We start from the raw sequence: 21856 nt of genomic DNA, 5'->3' as shown, positions 1-21856 counted from the left end.
ATAGTAATAATGATACAAATCTAATTTCTTTGCATTTGTATAGGTGAAGAGTAGATGTAGTATTTTGACACCATGCTGGTATTTTAAGTTGGAGGCCGGTTCCCGAGACCACCATGAATCAGTAAAATAAATAGGAAGAAGCAATCGGCTGACCACTGTCCTTCCTCGCTGGGCTTGTGGACATTTTATGGGGCCCATTTTGAGCAAACAAGAAAAAACAACATTCGCTCAGTATTTCAGTAATTGATGCGGGTCTTGGGACACTGACCCCACAGAACTTCTGTCCTGTCTGTATGTTAAAAGAAACAAAAAAAGTCCGGCAGCACCCTGGGATCAGATCCTAGTAGACAGCCATGGTAATTGAGTGGCTGGCAATCCCAATTATCAGCAGATAAATATCCAAGGAGGGAACTCAGCAGCATCCATAAGCTTCATTACATATCCTGGATATCCCATTTATCCCATACCAGGATATGCAATAAAGCTCTTCTGAAGATTTCTTGGATACTGCTGAGTTCCCTCCTTGGATGTCTGTCTGGTATGTTGAAAGTTTATTTCAAGCCAGAGTTACACATTAAAGGGAATCTAGTGGCAGGTTGGGCAACCCTAACCTGGTGATAGAATCTAATAGGACAGAGGACACCGACCTTTATTAAGTTTGTGTGCCGAGGTGTTTTGTTCATATTAAAGAAACTTAGTTACTGAGAGTGTTCATTGCATTACAGGTGGTCCTTTTTGCAGGGGACTAGCCAACTGGAGGTGGATCAGTTCACTAAAGGGTACAGACTCTTATGACTAGGGCTGGGCGGTATACCGTGAAAATACCGATACCGTCCCTGGCGTCGGTAAACCGACCTCAACTTTGCCAGGGCGGTATTTGCGGTATTTCTCCTCCGCCCCCTCAGCTCCCCGCTCCCAAGAGAGGGAGGAGAGGAGGTGGCAGCCGTGAGGGCCAAGTGTGTGCCAGTGCTGTATCTTCTCCCTAGTGACAAGGGAGAAGATACAGTTTATATCACCCTTGCCCCTTCTGCCCCCCCTTCTGCCTAGATCTCCCCCAGCTTCTGCCCAGATCTCCCCCAGCTTCTGCCCCCCCTTCTGCCTAGATCTCCCCCAGCTTCTGCCCCCCCTTCTGCCTAGATCTCCCCCAGCTTCTGCCCCCCCTTCTGCCTAGATCTCCCCCAGCTTCTGCCCCCCCCTTCTGCCTAGATCTCCCCCAGCTTCTGCCCCCCCCTTCTGTCTAGATCTCCCCCAGCTTCTACCCCCCCCCCTTCTGTCTAGATCTCCCCCAGCTTCTACCCCCCCTTCTGCCCAGATCACCCCCAGCTTCTGCCCCCCCCTCTGCCTAGACCACCCCCAGCCTCTGCCCCCTCCTTCTGCCCAGATCACCCCCATCTTCTGCCCCCCCTTCTGCCCAGATCACCCCCATCTTCTGCCCCCCCTTCTGCCCAGATCACCCCCATCTTCTGCCCCCCCTTCTGCCCAGATCACCCCCAGCTTCTGCCCCCCTTTCTGCCCAGATCACCCCCAGCTTCTGACCCCCCTTCTGCCCAGATCACCCCCAGCTGCTGCCACCCTGCCCCAGTTCTAATTGCAGTCCCCCTTGCCCCCGCTTCAGCTGCCCCCTCTTCTATTTGATGTGCTGCCAGAGGTTGGGGGGCTCATACAAAATTCATGGGGCCCCATGTATTTTTTTTTTTACTATGGGGTGTCATGAATCCTAGCTATGCCCCTGCTCCACCCCCAGCTGTCTTTTGTGATCCTCTAAGGGTGTATTTACACAGAGAGATTTATCTGACAGATTTTGGAAGCCAAAGCCAGGAATGGATTTAAAAAGAGGAGAAATCTCAGGCTTTGCTTTATGACCATGACCTGATCCTTGTTTATAGTCTGTTCCTGGCTTTGGCTTCAAAGATCTGTCAGTTAAATTTGCCTGTGTAAACGCACCATTAGACACATGAATGCTCAGCTTAGCTGAGTGTGCATGTGTTTTTAATGTAGAACCTGCATAGCTGTATACCTGTGTATACACGTCTTGTAGTGTGTACATACATATATAATACTGCCACTACAGGACGTGTATATATGGGTATACAGCTATACACACTACAGGATGTGTATATACTGGTATACAGCGATGTACGCACTACAGGACATGCATACACAGGTATACAGCTATGTAGTACATAGTGCTATACCTGTATATACACGTCCTGTACTTTGTACATTGCTGTATACCCGTATATACATGTCCTATTGTAGCTGTATACCTGTATATACATGTCCAGGTTCTCTGAGACCCCCTAATTATAATAACAAATAATGACAATAGACTAAATGGCTCATCCTTGTGTTGCTGCTCAGTGAGTTACTTTTTTTTTACTCTATTAAAACAAAATATCCCCAGGTTGGCACGGTTAAGTGGGTGTGGCTTGCAGAAGGGTGTGGCTTACCTAAGGGGCGTGTCATAATTATCGTTCAGTTATCGTTACCGCGGCTACATGTACGATTAACCGCGATAATGATTTAGGTCAATATCGCCCAGCCCTACTTGTGACCCACATGTCCTAATTTACTTATTAACAAAACTTAAATTATTTGATATCGCTGCAGCATCCCAACATAAAAATAATAATGCAATAGCCAACCTGTTCACCTAACCCACTACCCGATGCCCTTTAAAGGAGACCTGTCACCCCCTCGTGCCGGGGTGACAGGCTCCCGACCCCCCGTTAGAGCCCCCTATACTCACGTGATCCCGCTTCCTGAGCCGGTCGGGTCACGGAGATACCAGCGCCCGAAGCCCGGCGCACGCGCTGACAGGAGAGTCCGACGCTCATAGAGAATGAATGGGGAGTCCGATGCGCCGTAATTTTCTATGGGCCTTGGACGCTCCCGTCAGCGCGCGCGCCGGGCTTCGGGCGCTGATATCTCCGTGACCCGAGCGGCTCAGGAAGCGGGACCCGGCGGGATCATGTGAGTATAGGGGGCTCTAACGGGGGGTCGGGAGCCTGTCACCCCGGCACGGGGGGGTGACAGGTCCTCTTTAAGCCTAGGTTCACATCACAATATTGCAATCAGTCTCACTGTATCCATTTTGGAAAACATACAAAAAAAGTGGTAAAAAAACCAAAAACTGATCCTTTTTTTAAAAAATGTAAGTCGATGGAAAACAGATCAAAAGGTATGTCAAAAAGCATCCGTTTTTACCATACTATTTTTTTTTTTTTCATAGAACGCATACATTAAACGAATATCAAAATCGTGATGGGAACTTAGCCTTAGAAGAGAAATGAATACATTTTTTAATAATGTTACGCAGCTTCAAATGGCGAACAGTGAAATCCGACCAATTCTCTCATCTCTTCTGGTAAGCTTGTAGTTATAACAAATTTACATGATGTTTTCACCTATTTACCTAAACCAAAAATTCACATAACAAAAGGGAGGGAGGGGATTTTATCACACTGGGGGGCGCTGGGCCAGCCTCCAATGGCTAGAGCAGCCTCAGGGAGAACCCAGCACAGAGCATGGGAACCAGGCAGCGTTTTGAAAAATGGACAGCACCAATAGGATCTCTTCTGTAACCATCTCGCGAATCAGGGATGGTTCATCTCGGCCACCCATTGATGACCTTCATATACTATTAAGACTGAATACCTGCGCCCGACTATATGCCGGGACTGCCTTTGGTCCAGTGACCCTACTTGGCTCACAACTGTACTGTAATATATTCATCACATTCATGTATCAAATCAGCTTGGAGATTAATGCAATTTATAAATGAAAAGTTTTGCTTACTCATATAACATGAAAAGACAGAGGTGGGTGAATAAAGTCTATATAACATCAGAGGTCAAGCAAGGTTACTCCTTGTGACACATCTCTGCTCACTAATCAATGAATGTGCACTTAGGCTGGGTTCACACTATCTTTTGGCAATGCATTTTTGGCAAAAGAACGGAAAAAAAAAAAACCGTAGTGTGAACCCAGCCTTATATAAAATATAAAAATATAGTATTCTCTTCTGGTACTGCACCATTTAAAAATGCATACCATACCATGTTCATTTAAGGTTATATTCTATTACCCACTGCATTACAGCTGTATTAACAAAACAATAACAAGTATTAAGCAACTTACCGGCTTTGTTCCTTCCTTTTGTTAATCAAGTGTATGAGTTCCTTGTCAAAGTATTCTTCCTCAGCCTCCTCCTTCTCTTCTTCCTTTTCCTGGGCATCAACATTATCTTTATGAAGCTGGCTTGAGATGTGCTTGGCGTAAGTTGAGAGGCCCACCACCGTCACCCTGCAGACCCGGCATTCATGGCTGCAGTCTCTGGGGAGAGAGGCAGAAGGGGGACACTCAATTCCTCCGACAGGCATTGCTGACAAATGCAGGCTATGCTGTGTCTTCTCTAAGGGCAGGGTCTCCTTAAATAATTGCTATAGCTCTGAGAAACCTTCTGGCACAGAGAAAAGTTTCCTCGGAGTCTGATTCAATGTTTCACCGTGTGGTTTCGGGTTTAGCAAGTAAAGAAATAGTTCCGATAGATTTTTCTCCAACAATTAAGAGGCAAAACTTCAAAAAAAAATAAAATAAAAATGGTCTTCTTAAATTGTTGTACTAAAAATCTTGCCCACAGGGGACACACAGCATAGAGGAAGGGAGGCTAGGCAGGGGGAGGTGGGCTTACAGAGCTAGCTACCCCAGCCCTGAAGCCCAGGCATGGTGTCAGCTGCTGTGAGCCGCGTTTGTCACACTCTTCACTTTTATTTCTAGCACCACACGTACAGCCCACAAGTTCAGAAAGGGTATAGGGGGTGGGACGGCAGCCAATCACATGGCAGTAACTAGACCCAAGACAGCTGAAAAGTAAGTTGGGAATTCAGAAACTGTACAGCATATGATGAAAGTGACTGCTCAGTATCCAACACACCGAGTGTCACTCCAACAAACACTGCATTATGCTGCAGGAGGCTAATATAGTGTGTGGGCAATAACAGCTGCTGGAGCACAAATGGTAGCTACATCTGTGCATAGACTTACAGCAGCCTCAAGACCAAGGGTATTCATACTGTCACTTCTGTGTACACATATCCTAAAGCTGGCCACATATACAGGAATGCTTTTATCACATGTGGAAGTTCTGAGCAGGATCCATTAATGTCCAATGTCTACGGAGACAGCCTGACATCCTCCAATGTCTATGGAGACAGCCGGACTGAATCCTGACACCCCCAATGTTTATGGAGACAGCCTGGCTGTAATCGGACATCATCCAATGTCGATTGAGACAGCCAGACTGTACCCAGACATCACCCAATCTCTATGGAGACAGCCGGACTGTATGCTGACATCCCCAATGTCTATGGAGACAGCCTGGCTGTAACCGGACATCCCCCAATGTCTATGGAGACTGTATCCTGACATGAACAGCAGCTATAGGGATAGTATTGACTTATCCTAACATTTCCTATCAGAAGTATAAGAACTACATAGCAAATGTTTCTTCCCCGAAAACGGGAAAAAAAAAAAAAAAACATGGGAGGTTAAATGGTTAAAACAGTAGCCACCAAAGTGTTCTACCAGGACCAAGGACCAGGGAGAACAAACAAACTTCTGTACAACGGGGGCAGGTAGAAGAACCACAAGTCTCCGACAGACATGCCGATCGCACCCAGTGGGATGCGACAAATGACCGTATTACCAGACCATACAGGCTAAAACAGATGACTTTAATGGCGGCAACGCGTTTCAGCCCCTAAATGCAGAGGGGCCTTTTTAAGCACTTTAAGACCCTGAAAAAGGCCCCTCTGCATTTAAGGGGTGAAACCCATTGCCACCATTAAAGACATATGTTCTAGCCTATATAGTCTGGTAATACGGTAGTTTGTCGCATCCCACTGAGTGCGATCGGCATGTCCATCTGAGACTTGTAGTTCTTCTACGGTTGTACAGAAGTTTGTTTCTTCTCCCTGGTCCTGGTAGAACACTTTGGCTGTTGTTGTGGTCTTCTGTGGAGCTGCGGTAGATTTGGACGCTGTCAGAGTTGTGCCTAAATACACTACTTTATACTTTACTACTTTATACTACTACTACTTTATACACTACTTTATACTAAATACAAATTTTCGCCGGACTTCTCCTTTAATATCGTATAAGAGGCAAGGAGAAAAAAATAATCAGTTTAGAAAGGAAAAGAACTGTCCGTGACGATTAAAAATATATTTTTTGGGGGGGCAGCTCACACCTCCAACCTCCTCTCCCTCCATCTTCATTAAGAGGACTTCTTCCCGTATGCCCATCCCCACGTACCGTGCATCCTGTCTGGACTGAACAGTCCCCAAGGTTCACCCCACACTCACACATTAGGCTGGGGTTGACTCATGAGTGGTGGAACTAATAATTAGGAACAACCAGCTACGTTTAATAACTACGTCACTGTAACTTTCTCCAGCAGTGAATGTGTACATTACAAGACAGATTTTGCTATTGAAATTTATCGCCTGTAAAAGTTTGATAAAGATCTAGGTAAGAACAGGGTGTTTTTTCACTTTTTTCCTTGGCCCCAGCATGCGCATATTTCGTTCACATTTCTAAATGAACATAGCCTAAAACTGGTGTGCCTGGTCCATAAAGTGATGGTATATAGCTAGTTTATCATCTGGAGAATGAAGGGGCTCCAGCGGTGTAAGCTATTCACTTTTTTCCCTCCCCTGCACAGTGGCACCATGGCCATACATTGAGCTGGGAACTGCAGCTGAGCCTACCCAAATAAATATGTCTGCCAGCAGTTGTATGAACAGCCATGATTGGTAAAGGTCTCATAGGTGGGACCCCCTATCTCCTAGAATACCTAAAGTTATAAGAAATAATGCATTTAAATTTCTCATTTCCTCCACCGGTGCAAAGTAGCAAAGCTCCACTCTGCCCCAATACTTTTTTGGTACAACCAGGGCTTACTAAAAAAAAAAAAACTTGCACAACTTTGATACTCTGAGTTGGTAAATTCCCCTACAAAGACTCGGACATAATCTTGTAGATGGATCAGGAAATCCTTTTATGTCCCGGTATCTGAGAATTTAACAACCCTTTGAAAAGTAATGATCTTCAGCAAATGACTTGTGCCTTTATATTTGGAGATCGTGTGTAGGATGAAGAGTTGAACAGTTGAGTGGATATTTCAAGGCCGTGAACCAATGCACGAAAGAACTTTCTTGGGGGCATGGAGTATAATAAGTGCCAGCTGTTCTGCCAATGGAAGAATGTCACAGATTTCCAACATATAGGCGCTAGCTATTTCACGCCTCTTTAGTACAAGTCACAACAGATCTGCGCACCAACATACATGAAATGGTGTGAGATCGGAGGAATTTAAAACCCAAGTAAAGTAAGAGATTTTCAAGATTCTCCACTTGTTCTATGCATATTACCTGCCCTGTAAGTTCTCCAGCTCCCGGTGATGAAGCATGCTACGCATGTGTTCATCCATTTCCTGCATAAGAGAAAATTTAAAATAGAATAACTAAGCAGTACATATCATAGAAAAGTAACTCTCAATAGAAACGTGTAAGGCGCTTTTGTTTAGCAGATCTACAGCTAATTTCATAATCACGAGAGAGGAGCACAACTCGAGCATGCTTGAATACCGGCAACTGAACTAGATGGATGCAGCCCTAGGGAGTCTGGGAAAACATGGATAAAGTTTATGGCTGTATCCATGTTTTCCTGGACTTCCTAGGCCTGCATTCAACTTCTTCTGGCACCAGTATACAAATGAAAATCAGACTCAAGCACGCTCAACTTGCATCTATAATAATCACCACTGGGTACATACACGGGTACTATACGCCAGTCTTACATATGTTGCAGTGAAATGAAAGAATCCAGGGATTTGCTTAAATTTGCTTAAAGCGGACGGGGGAGCAGAGCGGCACACGTCCCCGGCATGCATATGGCGGCGGATGGGAACTCCCGGCAGGCATATGGCGGCGGAGGTGGATAGGGGAGCAGAGCGGCACACCGTCCCAACAGGCATATGGCGGCAGGGCTGACGGTGGAGCAGAGTGGAACGCCTCCCCAGCAGGCAGAAGGCAGCGGGGCGGACGGGGAGCAGAGCGGCACACCTCCCGGCAGGCATACAGCCTTGGGGTGGACGGGGAGCAGAGCGGACAGGCTGGGGCGGATGGGGAGCGGCGCGGCACACCTCCTGGCAGGCATATGGCTAAAAAATTATCAGCTGCCGACTACGCATTGCTACATGTAAAAGCGATGCGCGGCCAACGGCTGATGACTGGTTAAGCAAAAGACTTGATACATATAGCTGTGCAATTGGCTCTGTAAGAGAGCACTGATCTAGCAGATCATGTAATAGGGGCTCATATCTCTGCCCTGCACCAGTGAGGCATACGCTTAGATTTTCACCATGATTTACAACTGCTGGTCACACCACATCAGATAAAAAAGGAGCAGATTTTTGTGCAAATAATCTGGTTTCCGTTTTTTTTGCAGTCTGCCACGAGGCACAGGGATCAAAAATCCACCCCTACCCCACACAGATTGGTGCAAAGCATAGTGCTACTGTAATGTGTGTATGTGTCTTTTTTTAGTTTTCCAATTAACAAGTAATAGGTGAACAAATGTGCAAGGAGATCAGCTCTGATACATTTGCAGATTATGTAACTTAATGGTATCTACAATTTTCATCCGTACAGATTTTCAGCTTGAATCAATTGTTCATTGAGATGCAATGTATGACTTATTTTTAAAAACTTTTCACATCACACGGCATGTCAAGACTTCTCAGACTAGACAAGACTAATCAGTTGGGGTCTCAGTGGTGATCTCTAGATACAGCCGAGATAAGTGCCCGATAGCCCGATTTACTCCCCAGCTCAATCCGTCTCATTGCAAGAGATGGGCCCTGCAAGATGGGGAGTAAAGCACACTCCTATGCACTTCTCCTGCAACTAACCCAATTGAACTCAGCCATGCACTCCTCCCAGATGTAACTAGAGATCAGTGCTGAAAATTCAACCAATCAAAACTTCTGACACGTCAAATTCTTTATAAATGATCGTAAAGCTTAAAGTGTCACTGTCGTTTAGTACAGGCGATTTTAAGAAACTTTGTAATTGGGTTTATTAGCCAAAAAATGCATTTTTATCACGAAAAAGCAGTTTGAAGCTCTCCCTCCTGTCTTCATTGTTCTCTATGCAGAGGGGAGGGGTGGAGGGAGATGAGGCACCAAAACAGGACAACAAAGTTAAAAGGACAACTCCGGCCAAAACTATTTTTTAATATGTTATTACTTATGGAAACTTAGACAAGTTTCTAATGTACATTAATTATGGGAAATGCACATATAGGGCTATTTCCCTTAATTTTGTAGATCAGGGAGACTTCAGATTCTCTGAAATACTGTGACGTCACGAACCAGGGGTGTAATTAAAACGGAGTGTCCAGCAGGGGGCGCACTATATATATATAAGTCAATGAGTACCATTGACTTCTATATATAGTGCACCCCTGCTGGACACTCAATTGGAATTACAATGGATGTGTATGTAAATGTAATATACAGTAGGTTTTTGATTGAATACATTTATGGAATACTTTGGGGAGCAAGGACACTTGCTCGCCAAAGTATTCCATAAATGTATTCAATCAGTACATTTGGGGGGCACTGAGCAGGGAGGGAGAGAAGTGCCATCTGCCTCCCCCCTCCCTCCTTGCTCGGTGCTGCTGCCATAGATACACACTGTACTACTGCTCCATCATTTGCTCATAGTATGAGCAGATAATGGGGGAGTAGTACCAGTACCTGCCGAACTGCCGCCGTCGCACTGTACTACACTGAACTACTACTCTCATCAACTGCTCATAGTGTGAGCAGGTGATGGGAGTAGTAGCTGGGTTATCGCTATCACATCGCCGCCGCCAGGCGCATGGGGAGCCACTCATCACACAGGAGCCATCATGCCCCCTCCCCTCCCCCCGGGATCCAGCAAACTTCCCCCTATCTCATGGCGGACTCCCCCCGCCTGGCCGCCGCTCTCCAATCACACATACCGGCTCCCGGTGCTTCCCCTCTCCCACACTGCCGACCGGGGACACCAGGAAGCACCGGGAGCCGGTATGTGTGATTGGAGAGCGGCGGCCAGGCAGGGGGAGTCAGCCGGGATAGGGGAAAGTTTGCCGGATCCCGGAAGAAGGAGGAGGGAGAGCGGAGGGGGCAGGATGGCGGCGATGTGATAGCGATAACCCAGCTACTCCTCCCATCACCTGCTCACACTATGAGTAGTTGATGGGAGTAGTAGTTCAGTGTAGTGGCGGGCGGGCGGCGGAGAGCGGTGGTTCAGCAGGTACTGGTACTACTCCCCCATTATCTGAACATACTATGAGTACAGAACACTTGCTCCCCAAAGTATTCTATAAATGTATTCAATCAAAAACATACTGTACATTACATTTACATACACATCCATTGTAATTCCAATGAAGTGTCCAGCAGGGGCGCACTATATATAGAAGTCAATGGTACTCATTGACTTATATATATATATATATATATATATATATAAGTCAATGAGTACCATTGACTTCTATATATAGTGCGCCCCTGCTGGACACTCCATTGGAATTACACCCCCAGTTCGTGACGTCACAGTATTTCAGAGAATCTGTAGTCTCCCTGATCTACTAAATTAAGGGAAATAGCCCTATATGTGCATTTCCCATAATTAATGTACATTAGAAATTTGTCTAACTTTCCATAAGTAATAACATATTAAAAAATAGTTTTGGCCGGACTTCTCCTTTAATTTACAGCTACATAACTTGGCTGGCTATCTCCTCTGAAGTCATCACTGACCTCTCAATACCGGCTTTTACGCAGCTCCCACTGTGTAATCCTTTGTTCTCTGCTGCTGACTAATCTCCCTTCTCCATAGAACTAACAGGGCCCGACTGATGTAGAGCAGTCGAGATTTCCTGATAATGAGCAGTGGATGAGAGAGGGGAAGGGAGGGGAGGGACCTGTGAAAAGTCTTTTTGAATGCAGATAATGGCATATTTGCCTAATAAACCCATTTACAAAGTTTCTTAAAATTGCCTGGACTATTGATTTCTGCCCAAAAAGTTTTTTTTACGACAGTGACACTTTACGTTTCACCTAATGTTTTTAAGAGCAGTTTCTGCCTAATTTCTAAGAGATTTTAACAATTTACCTTTTTGGAACTGTATACAATTTCGCACAAGATGCATTTTCGTTCCCGCACCATTGTGTCTGCTTAGAGAACTCAAGCCATATCTGTCAAAGCATAAACAGGTAAACAATTAGCATAAAAACAAAACAACAAGAATGATCTTATATTGTGCCATTAGAAGGATGCCTGCTGCGCCAAAGAAAATGTTAATCACACAACATTAATGAAGCTTCCAGGCCCAGGCATAGCTAGGCTGGATATCACATTCAATAATTCAGAAGACCGAATCTGCATATTAAAAAACTGAAGAAAACTGAAGAAAAAAATAAATCAAATTGAGAAAACGGCACAGACAAACTGAGCTTTTTTTTCTATTTTAATCTGTATTATTGTGTATTACTCACTCAATATTTACGTTTAACAAATATATATGCCATGAAACAACATTGCTGGAGTATCTTCCCTGTTATTGGGAACTTATGAGTAAACTGACAACAATGCGTTACCAATCTGTGTGACTGACTGTAAAAGGACACTTCCCTTTGTCACTAAAAGTGTTGACAGCTAGTAGGAATAACAAAGCTGCAGCATAACACAGTTACTCCAACATTGTCTTACAAAATACTTGCATTCTCTATACAATGAAAGGAGAGTTGACAGATCCTCTTTAGGGGTGGGTTCACACGGATCGTATGCGCAGCGGACTTCACGCTGCGAGTCTGCAGCGAAATCCGCTGCGGATATGATGCCTGTAATCTTCAATGAAAATACATACTCGCATGCTCTGACTGGCAGGGGTTAAGGGGCAGTCATTTACATACTCGCAGTGGGATGTCAATCCCGCTGCGAGTGTGTATCCTCATTGAAAATGACAGGCAAGGAATATGCAGCAGATACGGTAAGTTGTGAACCCACCCTAAAGAGGTATTCCACTCAAACATTACCTTTTTAAATGCTGCTGCCCATGGTGAAACTAACAATTCTCTCCATACTTACCATATTTTTCAGCGTATAAGACGACTTCTCAAGCCTGAAAAATCTGAAAAAGTCGGGGGTTGTCTTATAAGCCGGGTATGGTGCCCCATACGGAGGGGGGGGGGGCTCAAAAAAGGCCCCATCCCCACTGTATAGGGCAACCACTATAAAAAAAAATAAATAAAAACAGTTAACTCACCTAGGGCCCATTCCTGACCTCCGCGCGCCTCCTGTACTGTTCCCGGCGCAGGCAGTGTGACGTACACTACCTGTGCCGGAGATCGCCGAACCTCTCCCGGGCAGCCGAGCGTCTTATCGAAGAGTCTCAGAGACGCTCGGCTGCTGGGAGAACTTTGGGAGAATAAGAGAGGCGCCAGAATTTACCGATGCCTCTCTCATTCTCCCAAAGCTCTCCTGGCAGTCGAGAGTCTCTGCCTGGGGGAGGTTCGGCGATCTCAGTCTCAGGTAGTGTATGTCACATTGCCTGTGCTGGAAATGGTACGGGAGGCACGCGGAGGTCGGGAACGGGCCCTAGGTGAGGTTAAATTTAGCTGCAGTTAACATTTTCTGGTGTATAAGGGGAACCCCTGACAATCTTATTAAAAGTCAGGGGTGGTCATACGCCCAGTCGCCTTATATGCCGGAAAATACAGTATCTTATCTACTTCTTCTCCGTTCTGAGCTGATCCTTTCTGCTGAAGACACAAAAATCTACGTGTAAGCCTTTTTTTCCTCTCCCCCCCCCCCCGTTCCGAGACAGCTAATGTAAACAAGTCCCTGGCAGGCTTTATCTTCAACTTTGCAGCTTTTTTGTGAGGGTATGTGCAAACTACCGAAATCACGCGGATAACTTGCCACTCGTCCCCGCACACTTCCGCCTCACTCTCCGCCGATCCCATAGACTCCATTCTATGGTCAGGCAGACTCCGCCGTCATGCCAAAGAATGAACAGGTTTATTCTTTGAGTGACAAAATCCACAACAAGTTATCCACGGTTATCCCCTTAAAGGAAAACAGGCTGAGATTTCGAGCAGAATGCCTGCCGCAGACTCCGCTCAGATTCCCGCCTGCCTCAGTGTCTCAATGTAATCTGTTGCGTGCCTCCAGTCGAAGAATTGACATGTCAATTCTTTGAGCAGAGAGGCGCTATTCATTACATTGAGACACTGAGGCAGGCGAGATTCCGAGCAGAGTTCACGGCGGGCTTCCGCTCGTAATCTCAGCCTGTTTTCCTCAGTGTGAATGTACTCTAAGGGGTACGCTCTGAAGAGGGTGCTGTGCTCGCCTGTGGATCAGTGGGGGTCTTAAGAGTTGTTACAATGATCTAATATTTGCAGAAAGAAAATTTCTGATGCATTTAACATTCACGAATGACAAACTTGATCAACTGATCATAAGATCCTTACAGCTTGCATATAACGTATAAGACACCCATCTAAAATTATACTGCCAGTTTTCAGCATGTATAAGAGTAATAATACACTATTACAGGAAGGCTAAAAGCCAGCTGACCTATCTACATTACACTGCTTATGAACCGGCACTATAAATACATAGGGCACCGATGATTGGATATCAGAAAGACCATTGCGGACAGAAGCAGTGAGACATTGATAATGTACTAAATAAGCTACAAATTACCGACCTGACACACACAATACAGTCACACATGTGACTATACATGATACATGATACATGTATACATGATAATATATTTCATATGATATGGATAATAAACACAGTCCACAAAACAAATTGAAAAGGAGTTTGTCAGGTCCTTAGGTCCGCATAGGGAACGAGAGAAGTGTAGTCATTCTGTTCACTTTAGCACACTGCAGTTAGGGTGTCAAAGACTGGCGGGATGGGGGCCTGGCAAGAGTGACTGTCCTTGTGTCCCCTCCCGAATCATAGACAGTGGTAATTAAATGTACTTTTCTCAGCATTCTGCTGTGCTGCAGTTATTGGAAAACACCAAGTTGGTTCTGACAAAGGATCAGGGTAAAAGATATACCGTATTTTTTGCTTTATAAGACGCAAACTCAGTGCGTCTTATAAAGCGAACATGCCGGGCCCAAATGCCGGCATGCCACTGTAGACTCTCTCCTAGTGTGGGGGAAGGTTCCCTCCCTCGTTCCTCCCGCCGCTGCTCTCCCTTACCAGCCCATCCCCATCGCACCCGCATATTCCACAGCAAGCTGCAGTTGTCTACTCAATTTACTGGTTTCACATGTTGCTTCAATTTGTTCCCTTTGACAAAAGGCGCAACTTTACATTGCTTTTTATATGGAGAAAACAGCATATTGTTACAAGTATGGTCAGGTAATATGGCCTATAAGGGTGGGCACACACAGGTCAAGACAAGCTATGACCTGCAGAGGTCACAGGTCACCACATCACTGCAGCTGCTTTACACACAGTCAGCTGATTTATGTTGAGCACACTTTCAGGACAAGGTTTAGCAGGCCGTGTGTCAAGGCGGAGCAGCGTTCTCTCGTCTCCCCTTTCCTCCACCTTAGCTACACTAGGACAAAGGCCTGACAGAGAGGCTTTTTTGGACTTAGGCTGCTAAACTCTTACTTATTCAAACACCCTACAGGCTGCACTGTCCACACTGTGTGAAGTGCGAATTTGCGATTTTGGAAAAAAATTGAAATTGTGCCTCAGTGGCTGGGTTAATTAAATTGACTCTGTACCCACAATCTGCCCCCCCCCCTTGTACCTTCGGATAGCTGCTTTTAATTCAAGATCTGTCCCGGGGTCCGTTTGGCAGGTGATGCAGGTATTGTCCTAAAAAAACAACTTTTAAACTTGCAGCCCTGTGCCCAACAGCCGTTTGTTGTATTTAAAGGGGTTATCTAGCGCTACAAAAAGATGGCCACTTTTCTCCCTCGCGTCTCCAGTTCAAGTGTGGTTTGCAATTAAAGGGGTTATCTAGCGCTACAAAAACATGGCCATTTTTCCCCCTCTCTTGTCTCCAGATTGGGTGGGGTTTCAAACTCAGTTCCATTGAAGTAAATGGAGCTTAATTACAAACCAAACCTGAACTGGAGACAAGAGAGGGGGAAAAGTAGCCATGTTTTTGTAGCGCTGGATAACCCCTTTAACCCCTAGGCGACCCTGGACATACCTGTACGTCTAGGGTCGCCCACTGGTGTTCAGAGCGCGGCCCCGGGTGGTACATGTAGCCGCTGCTATTAGCGGGCACAGTCCGACCGCCGTGCCCGCTAATAAGGTAATTGGATCCGATTACCTGATGCAGCCGTTCCCTGGTGTCTAGTGGTGGAGATCGCTATCCCGGAGGTGCAATCCCGTGTCTTCACCCGGCCGGGGTCTGCGCCGTAATGGTGCTGATCCCGGCTCAGCATTGGGTTGCTTATCGAGTGCCTATCTCATCGATCTATGCTGTATTACTATGCAGCATAGATCGCAATGAGAGATCAGTGCACTTATACTAGAAGTCCCCCATGTCACTTGCTTATCTTCCCTCGTGACAGATTCCTGGCACATAGGCAGCTCCCCCCTCCCCTCATACTCTCTCCTGCTGCTGAGTGGACTCAGTGAGTGTGTGAGTGAGTCATGTCACTAGGGAAGATAAGCAAGTGACATGGACTCAGATGGCTTGCAGTTGCTCAGCCAATGGGAGCTGAGAAAGCCGAGTTGATACTGACCCCGCTGTGAAGGCCCCTCCCCACAACTAGCTCACCCTGCCGCCCGGTCAGCGTTCCCCCAACTAGCTCTGAGCCCACCCGTCCTGTGCAGGAGCGCTCACCCGCCGCTTGTTCCTGGCAGGGCGAGCGCTCCTGTACCTGCCCATCCAGACGCCCGTGCTCTGATCCGCCCGGTCCCTTGCAGGAGCGCTCACCTGCCACCCGGTCGCGGTGCTGTGAGCGTTCCTGCACCTCCGTATGCATCAACCTGTCCCCTCTCAGATACCCACAGCGCAGGAGCAGGAGCGAAGCGAGGACAGCCTCTGTGCCCCACTGTGCCTCAGCGCTCACCCGGACGCCCGCACCTGCGCTGTGGGTATCTGAGAGGGGACAGGTTGTTGCATACGGAGGTGCAGGAACGCTCACAGCATCGCGACCGGGCGGCAGGTCAGCGCTCCTGCAAGGGACCGGGCGGATCAGAGCACGGGCGGCTGGATTGGCAGGTACAGGAGCGCTCACCCTGCCAGGAACAAGCGGCGGGTGAGCGCTCCTGCACAGGATGGGTGGGCTCAGAGCTAGTTGGGGAAAGCTGACCGGGCAGCAGGGTGAGCTAGTTGTGGGGAGGGGCCTCCACAGCGGGGTCAGTATCAGCCAGCACAGAGAGGGAGATACATCTATATAGATGCATACATGTGCCCCCTGCTGGACCCGGCACTTGAGACGTGACGTCACCTTTTTTTTACAGGAAGTGAGCCTGCCTGATCTCCTAAGTTAAGAGAAAATAGCACCATATGTGTATTTCCCATAAATAGTGTATATTAGGGATTTGTATAACTTTTCTTTTGTAATAACATATTAAAAATAAATTTTGCCCGGAGTACCCCTTTAAGCACAAGGAGGAAAAACGAAAATGCAAAAATTTTAATTGGTCCGGTCCTCTGAGGGTTAAGCTCCATTTACTTCAATGGAACAGAGTTCCAAACCCCACCCAATCTGGAGACAAGAGAGGGGAAAAAGTGGCCATGTTTTTTGTAGCGCTGGATAACCCCTTTAAAAGGAGAAGTTCAGCCAAAATTTTTATTAAACTATTGTATTGCCCCCCAAAAGTTATAAAAATCACCAATATACACTTATTACGGGCAATGCTTAAAGTGTTTTTTCCCTGCACTTACTACTGCATTAAGGTTTCACTTCCTGAATAAAATGGTGATGTCACGACCCGACTCCCAGAGCTGTGCAGGCTGTGGCTGCTGAAGAGGATGATGGCAGAGGGATGCTCAAGTGTCCCTCCAGTGCCCTGTGTCCCTCAGTGTCCCCCTGCCATCATCTTCTCCAGCAGCCACAGCCCCACACAGCTCTGGGAGTCGGGTCGTGACATCACCATGTTATCGAGGCAGTGAAGCCTTGATGCAGTAGTAAGTGCAGGGAAAAAAGCACTTAATAAGCATTTCCCGTAATAAGTGTATATTGGTGATTTGTATAACTTTTGGGGGGCAATACAACAGTTTAATAAAAATTTTCGCCGGACATCATCTTTAATCAATGTTCCTGTGGCAGTATGATATGATATGGCAGTATCAGCTGCAGGAACACGTAATGCAGGGGCCATTGTTTGAACATAGCCTAATAAAGGGATTTCTCAGGACAGAAGCTAGTAGTAAAGTAGAAGTAGGAATTGACTATACTAGAGAAAAGGCCTCAGCATCCAGTACAGCATATTTCCCTCCAGACCCAACGCTGTACAATTACTGTAAAACATCCCAGAAAGACTCCCACTATCAATGCCTTCTGCATGCAAAAAAGGACCTTATGTCAAAGCTATTTTTTCCCCATTGATCTATGCCTGTAATGCTCTAACTATATAAAGCAACAGCTGAAAGGAAAAAGGCAACGCCACCGACTCAGAGGAGCAGTTGTTCCTAAAATCTAAAGACTTTCACTGGTCACAATCTTCCCTGGCAAGGAATCCCCCTGGTGACCTCAAGAGAGATAGAAGAACTTCTAAAATGATGCAAGGTCAAGCCAGCAAAAAAACACTCAAAACACTAACTTCATGTAAAAAGGGCTACACAGGGTGGAGAGGCACAACATAAGGAGTCGGACCACACGTAGAAGAAATTCTATGGCTTTGCACACAGAACATCTGCAGCAGGGTACGGGACTGAAGTGTGTCAATGATTTTTGCAGATTTTTAAACACATTTCATCATCTAAGGCTGGGTTTTCTAAGGCACTACGGTTTTGCAATCCCTTTTTTTCATCCGTTTTGCAACAAAAAAAAAATGATAAAAAACGGATGCATTTGTGTGCTTCAGTTTTGATCCGTTTTTCCATTGACCTCCTTATAAAAAAAATTAAAAAAAGGATCAAAACACATCTTTTTATTCTTTAACATACACAAAAACGTAGCTGACCTTACTTATGTGTACGTTAAGAAAAAATGGATGCGTCTTGATCAGTTTCTTTTATAATGGAAGTCAATGGAAAAACGGATGGACACAAATGCATCAGTTTTTTAAATCGTTTTTTTTTTTTTTTTTTGCAAAAACGGATGGAAAAAAAAAAACGGATTGCAAAAACGTAGTGTGTACCCAGCCTAATGCAAATTTTGCAATCTATACATGGCTTAAGCTTCAGTTGGGAAGGGCTGTAGAAAGGATTGCTGGATCATGTGTTCGTTTGCTGGCTGATTGGTAGCCATTTTACGATCCTAGGCCCCTATTTCTTCACCAATAATAGTGTGATGTTGCCGCTATCCTCAGCAACATCAAGTGGCTATTGGTTGCAAAATTGGGGTGCGATTTGGCTTCATTCCAAATGTAAATGTGGGAACGCCGCCTTAGACAGCTGTTAGGTCTAGCAGATACATGATACTTTTCATATATGTCTGGGCTTCCAAGATGTAGAAAAATGATCCTGCGGTTAAGTGTCAAAAAGGTGTCCCCATGAACTGCCGCCATCTGGAATACCTACTTGCTCCTCCCCTTTCTTTGACCGTTGGGGGTTTAGCTTTTTACTACTTTGTTAATGCTGGTGTGGAGATCCTGGTTGCGCAGTCCTTTTTTCAAAATGATGTCCAGTTCCCACGAATGGTGCTGTTTTATCCTTGTGCACTGGTCTGTTCTATGCACTGGTCTGGTGTTCCCAGTGAAATGATATCCCCTTCCTTCAGTGACGCACCTCCATTAGAATAAAGCATGGCTGTGTCACCAAGGGGATACTGTTAGGGTGGTATTACACGGGCCGATGAGGGCCCGATAATACCTGTAAACTAGCGCCGATCTGCTAGAATGGCGCTCGTTTACTGGTCCTATTACAGGGGCTGATAATCTTTTAACAAGGGCTGCAAGGACATAGTTACCGATGTCCTTGCAGCCCTTGCCTAAACTATATACTTTACCTATCCATGGTCCAGGGCTGCTCCTGCGGTCCGCTTCTCCCCCAGTGCCGCATGCTCTAGCTTCAGAGCGGCCTGTCAGCTGACAGGCTGCTCTGAAGCTAGAGCGTGCGGGACCCGGGGAGAAGCGGAGCGCAGGAACAGCCCTGGAGCGTGGATAGGTAATAGTCAGTCGCGCACCGCTATTACACGTAGCGGTGCACGGTCGGCGCCCAATTATTATAGGTTCTAATGGTGCGTTTACACAGACAGATTTATCTAACAGATTTTTTAAAGGGCCTATTATACGGGTCGTTTAGAGGAGCAAACGAACGCTCTTAGCGCTCGTTTGCTCCTCGTTCCCCACTGGCTGCCACCGCTATTCAACGCGGCGGCAGCGAGCAGGTGAGTGCGGGATGGGGGCGGCGGGGAGCTGCGGGGGGGCTGCTCGGAGGATCGCTGATCGTCCGGGCAGCCCATAGGATATAGCAGCGTCTACTGCCGACACTCCTACTCAAAGGAGCGGCGGCAGCAGATCGCTGCTATATCAGTCGCTTGTTTTTCAACAAGTTTTTCAACATGAACGATGTCGGCTAATTGTTGCACTCAATTGCACAGGACGATTATCGTCCTTAGCGGCCGATATCAGCCGAATACGGATGATAATCGTTCCGTGGAATAGGGCCTTAAGCCAAAACCAGGAACAGACTATAAACAAAGAACAGGTCATAAAGAAAAGACAGATTTCTCCTCTTTTTTTTTTATCCATTCCTGGCTTTGGCGTAAAAAAATCTGTCAGATAAAACTGTCTGTGTAAACGCACCATTACCTATATCAACGATCAGCCGATGATCGTTGCCATCGGCTGATCGTTGTATTTATTACATGGATCGAACCGTTCCGCATAATAGTACCTTTTCACTGGGGGTGCTGGGCCCACCTCCAGTGCATAATAAAATGGCACTGAGTGCAGCAGCCAGGTGGCATTTTGAAAAAAGTACCCTGCCTCCGGGATCTCTGCAAAAATTTTTTTTTTTGCTACTCTTAATGGTACAGTCACTTTTGTTTCCACATTACACAAGCAGACACAGATATATGAAAGGTACCACATATCTCCTTCCTTGACCCAACAGCTTAAGCAGTTTTAAATGTAAATTGCAATGGACAGATTCTTTTTTAAGCAAATCAGTGCTCCCCTGTGAGACCCCCACCACCACCACCCCACACACAGCCCGGATACATTTTGAAAGTCACATTCAATTCAAGCCCTGCCACACTGCATTATCAATGTTGACTCCTGATAATAATATGGCATTAGTAAAAGCACAAGGGTCATTTGTGTATAAAGTCAAAATATTCAATAAGGAGTCCTAGGTTTTCACTGAAACTGAAAAAAAGAATATGCTGACATGATTTAATAAAGTATTTTTTTTGTCCCTGATGGATCTGTATGGTGGTATAATGCCCCCTAGTGTACAATGATTGTTTTGTCAGCAAATCTCTCTCTATACGCCATCTAGTGGTTCGAAATGTTCCCACCAGTTTCACTAAATAGGCAGATTACGAAATAGTGCACTAGATACATGGACAGGTTACATGAACCTACCGTATGCTCTGAAGAGTGGACATTGCTTTATCTCCCTCCTCAAACAGTTAACGGCTAAAGTGATGTTTTTCTCCATATGATACAGCGTAATGCATGGATTTGATTCATTTTATTTCCTGTTGCTTCCTGTAGCACTAACTCTAACTGTACAGAGATTGTCGTCATGCACATCAGTCCCTGTTGCCAATGTTAATGATATTTAAAGAGAAACTGAAAGCAATTGTCAGCCCCAAATAAAGATCTGTTTTCTGAAAATGTGGGATCACACAGTGAAGAGGAAGGAACCTATGGGATGCCCACTTAGTAGGTAGCCGGGAGCACGCATATATGCATATCCAAGCTGTCAGTTTCCCTTTAGGAGACTGAACATACTAGTCATTAAAGAGGTACTCTGGTCAAAGATAAAAAGAGGGGGAAAAAAAAACAAAAAACAGGAAGAGCAGGGGGTGGTGGGAACATAATAAAGTAGTAATACTTGCCCATCCCAGTCCCCCTGCACTCTTGTGGTGTTGGGACAACACAGAAATCCAGGAGATACCGTAGACCAGAGGGTGACAATAAGCAGTGGTGCTGCTCTGCAGAGGCAAAGGGACAGGTAAGTATCACTTCATTAGTATATTCCCACCATACCCTACCGTCATTTTTTTTTTTAAATTGCCCAGAGTTCTCCTTTAATGCAGAGTCAGTGGTCACATGTTATATATAATAACCACTGTATATATGGTTAGTCTGTTTTAAAGGAAAACTACGATCAGACCCCATTCTTATTATGGTATGCTCAAATTATATGTCAGAATATTGTTACAAATGACTTCTTAAATATAGTGCGGCATTGTCAAGATGCGCCCATTGACTTTAATAGACCAATCAGCTAGTTACTATGGTTGATCTATTTCACGAACACATTTCTGCTTTGCAAAAGTATGGTAGACGATCTTAGCTCTATTTAAGAGTCAGTGTCACTTAACAGAACTCTTGACATGTCAGAGTCACAGAGACTTCGATCAGGGTCTGAGTGCAAAGACCCCCACTATTCGTCAGATCGA

The 21856-nt window shown here is 45.8% G+C and overlaps 1 protein-coding gene across 1 annotated transcript in view; it reads right to left on the bottom strand.

Moving 5' to 3' along the window:
* ZNF106 (zinc finger protein 106) overlaps nt 1–21856 on the bottom strand; it is a 72201-nt gene that overhangs the window by 36636 nt on the left and 13709 nt on the right. The window contains exons 2-4 of the mRNA XM_069951185.1: nt 11229–11311; nt 7434–7495; nt 4141–4335 (exon numbers count right to left, since the gene is read on the bottom strand). Coding sequence (XP_069807286.1) covers nt 4141–4335; nt 7434–7495; nt 11229–11282 — 311 coding nt within the window. The 5' untranslated portion in view covers nt 11283–11311. The remainder of the gene's footprint in view (nt 1–4140; nt 4336–7433; nt 7496–11228; nt 11312–21856) is intronic.

Source organism: Dendropsophus ebraccatus, chromosome 13 (assembly GCF_027789765.1).
Source record: "Dendropsophus ebraccatus isolate aDenEbr1 chromosome 13, aDenEbr1.pat, whole genome shotgun sequence".
Taxonomy (NCBI): domain Eukaryota; kingdom Metazoa; phylum Chordata; class Amphibia; order Anura; family Hylidae; genus Dendropsophus; species Dendropsophus ebraccatus.
The sequence above is the reverse complement of the archived record's forward strand: the minus strand, read 5'-3'. Positions and strand labels throughout refer to the sequence as shown.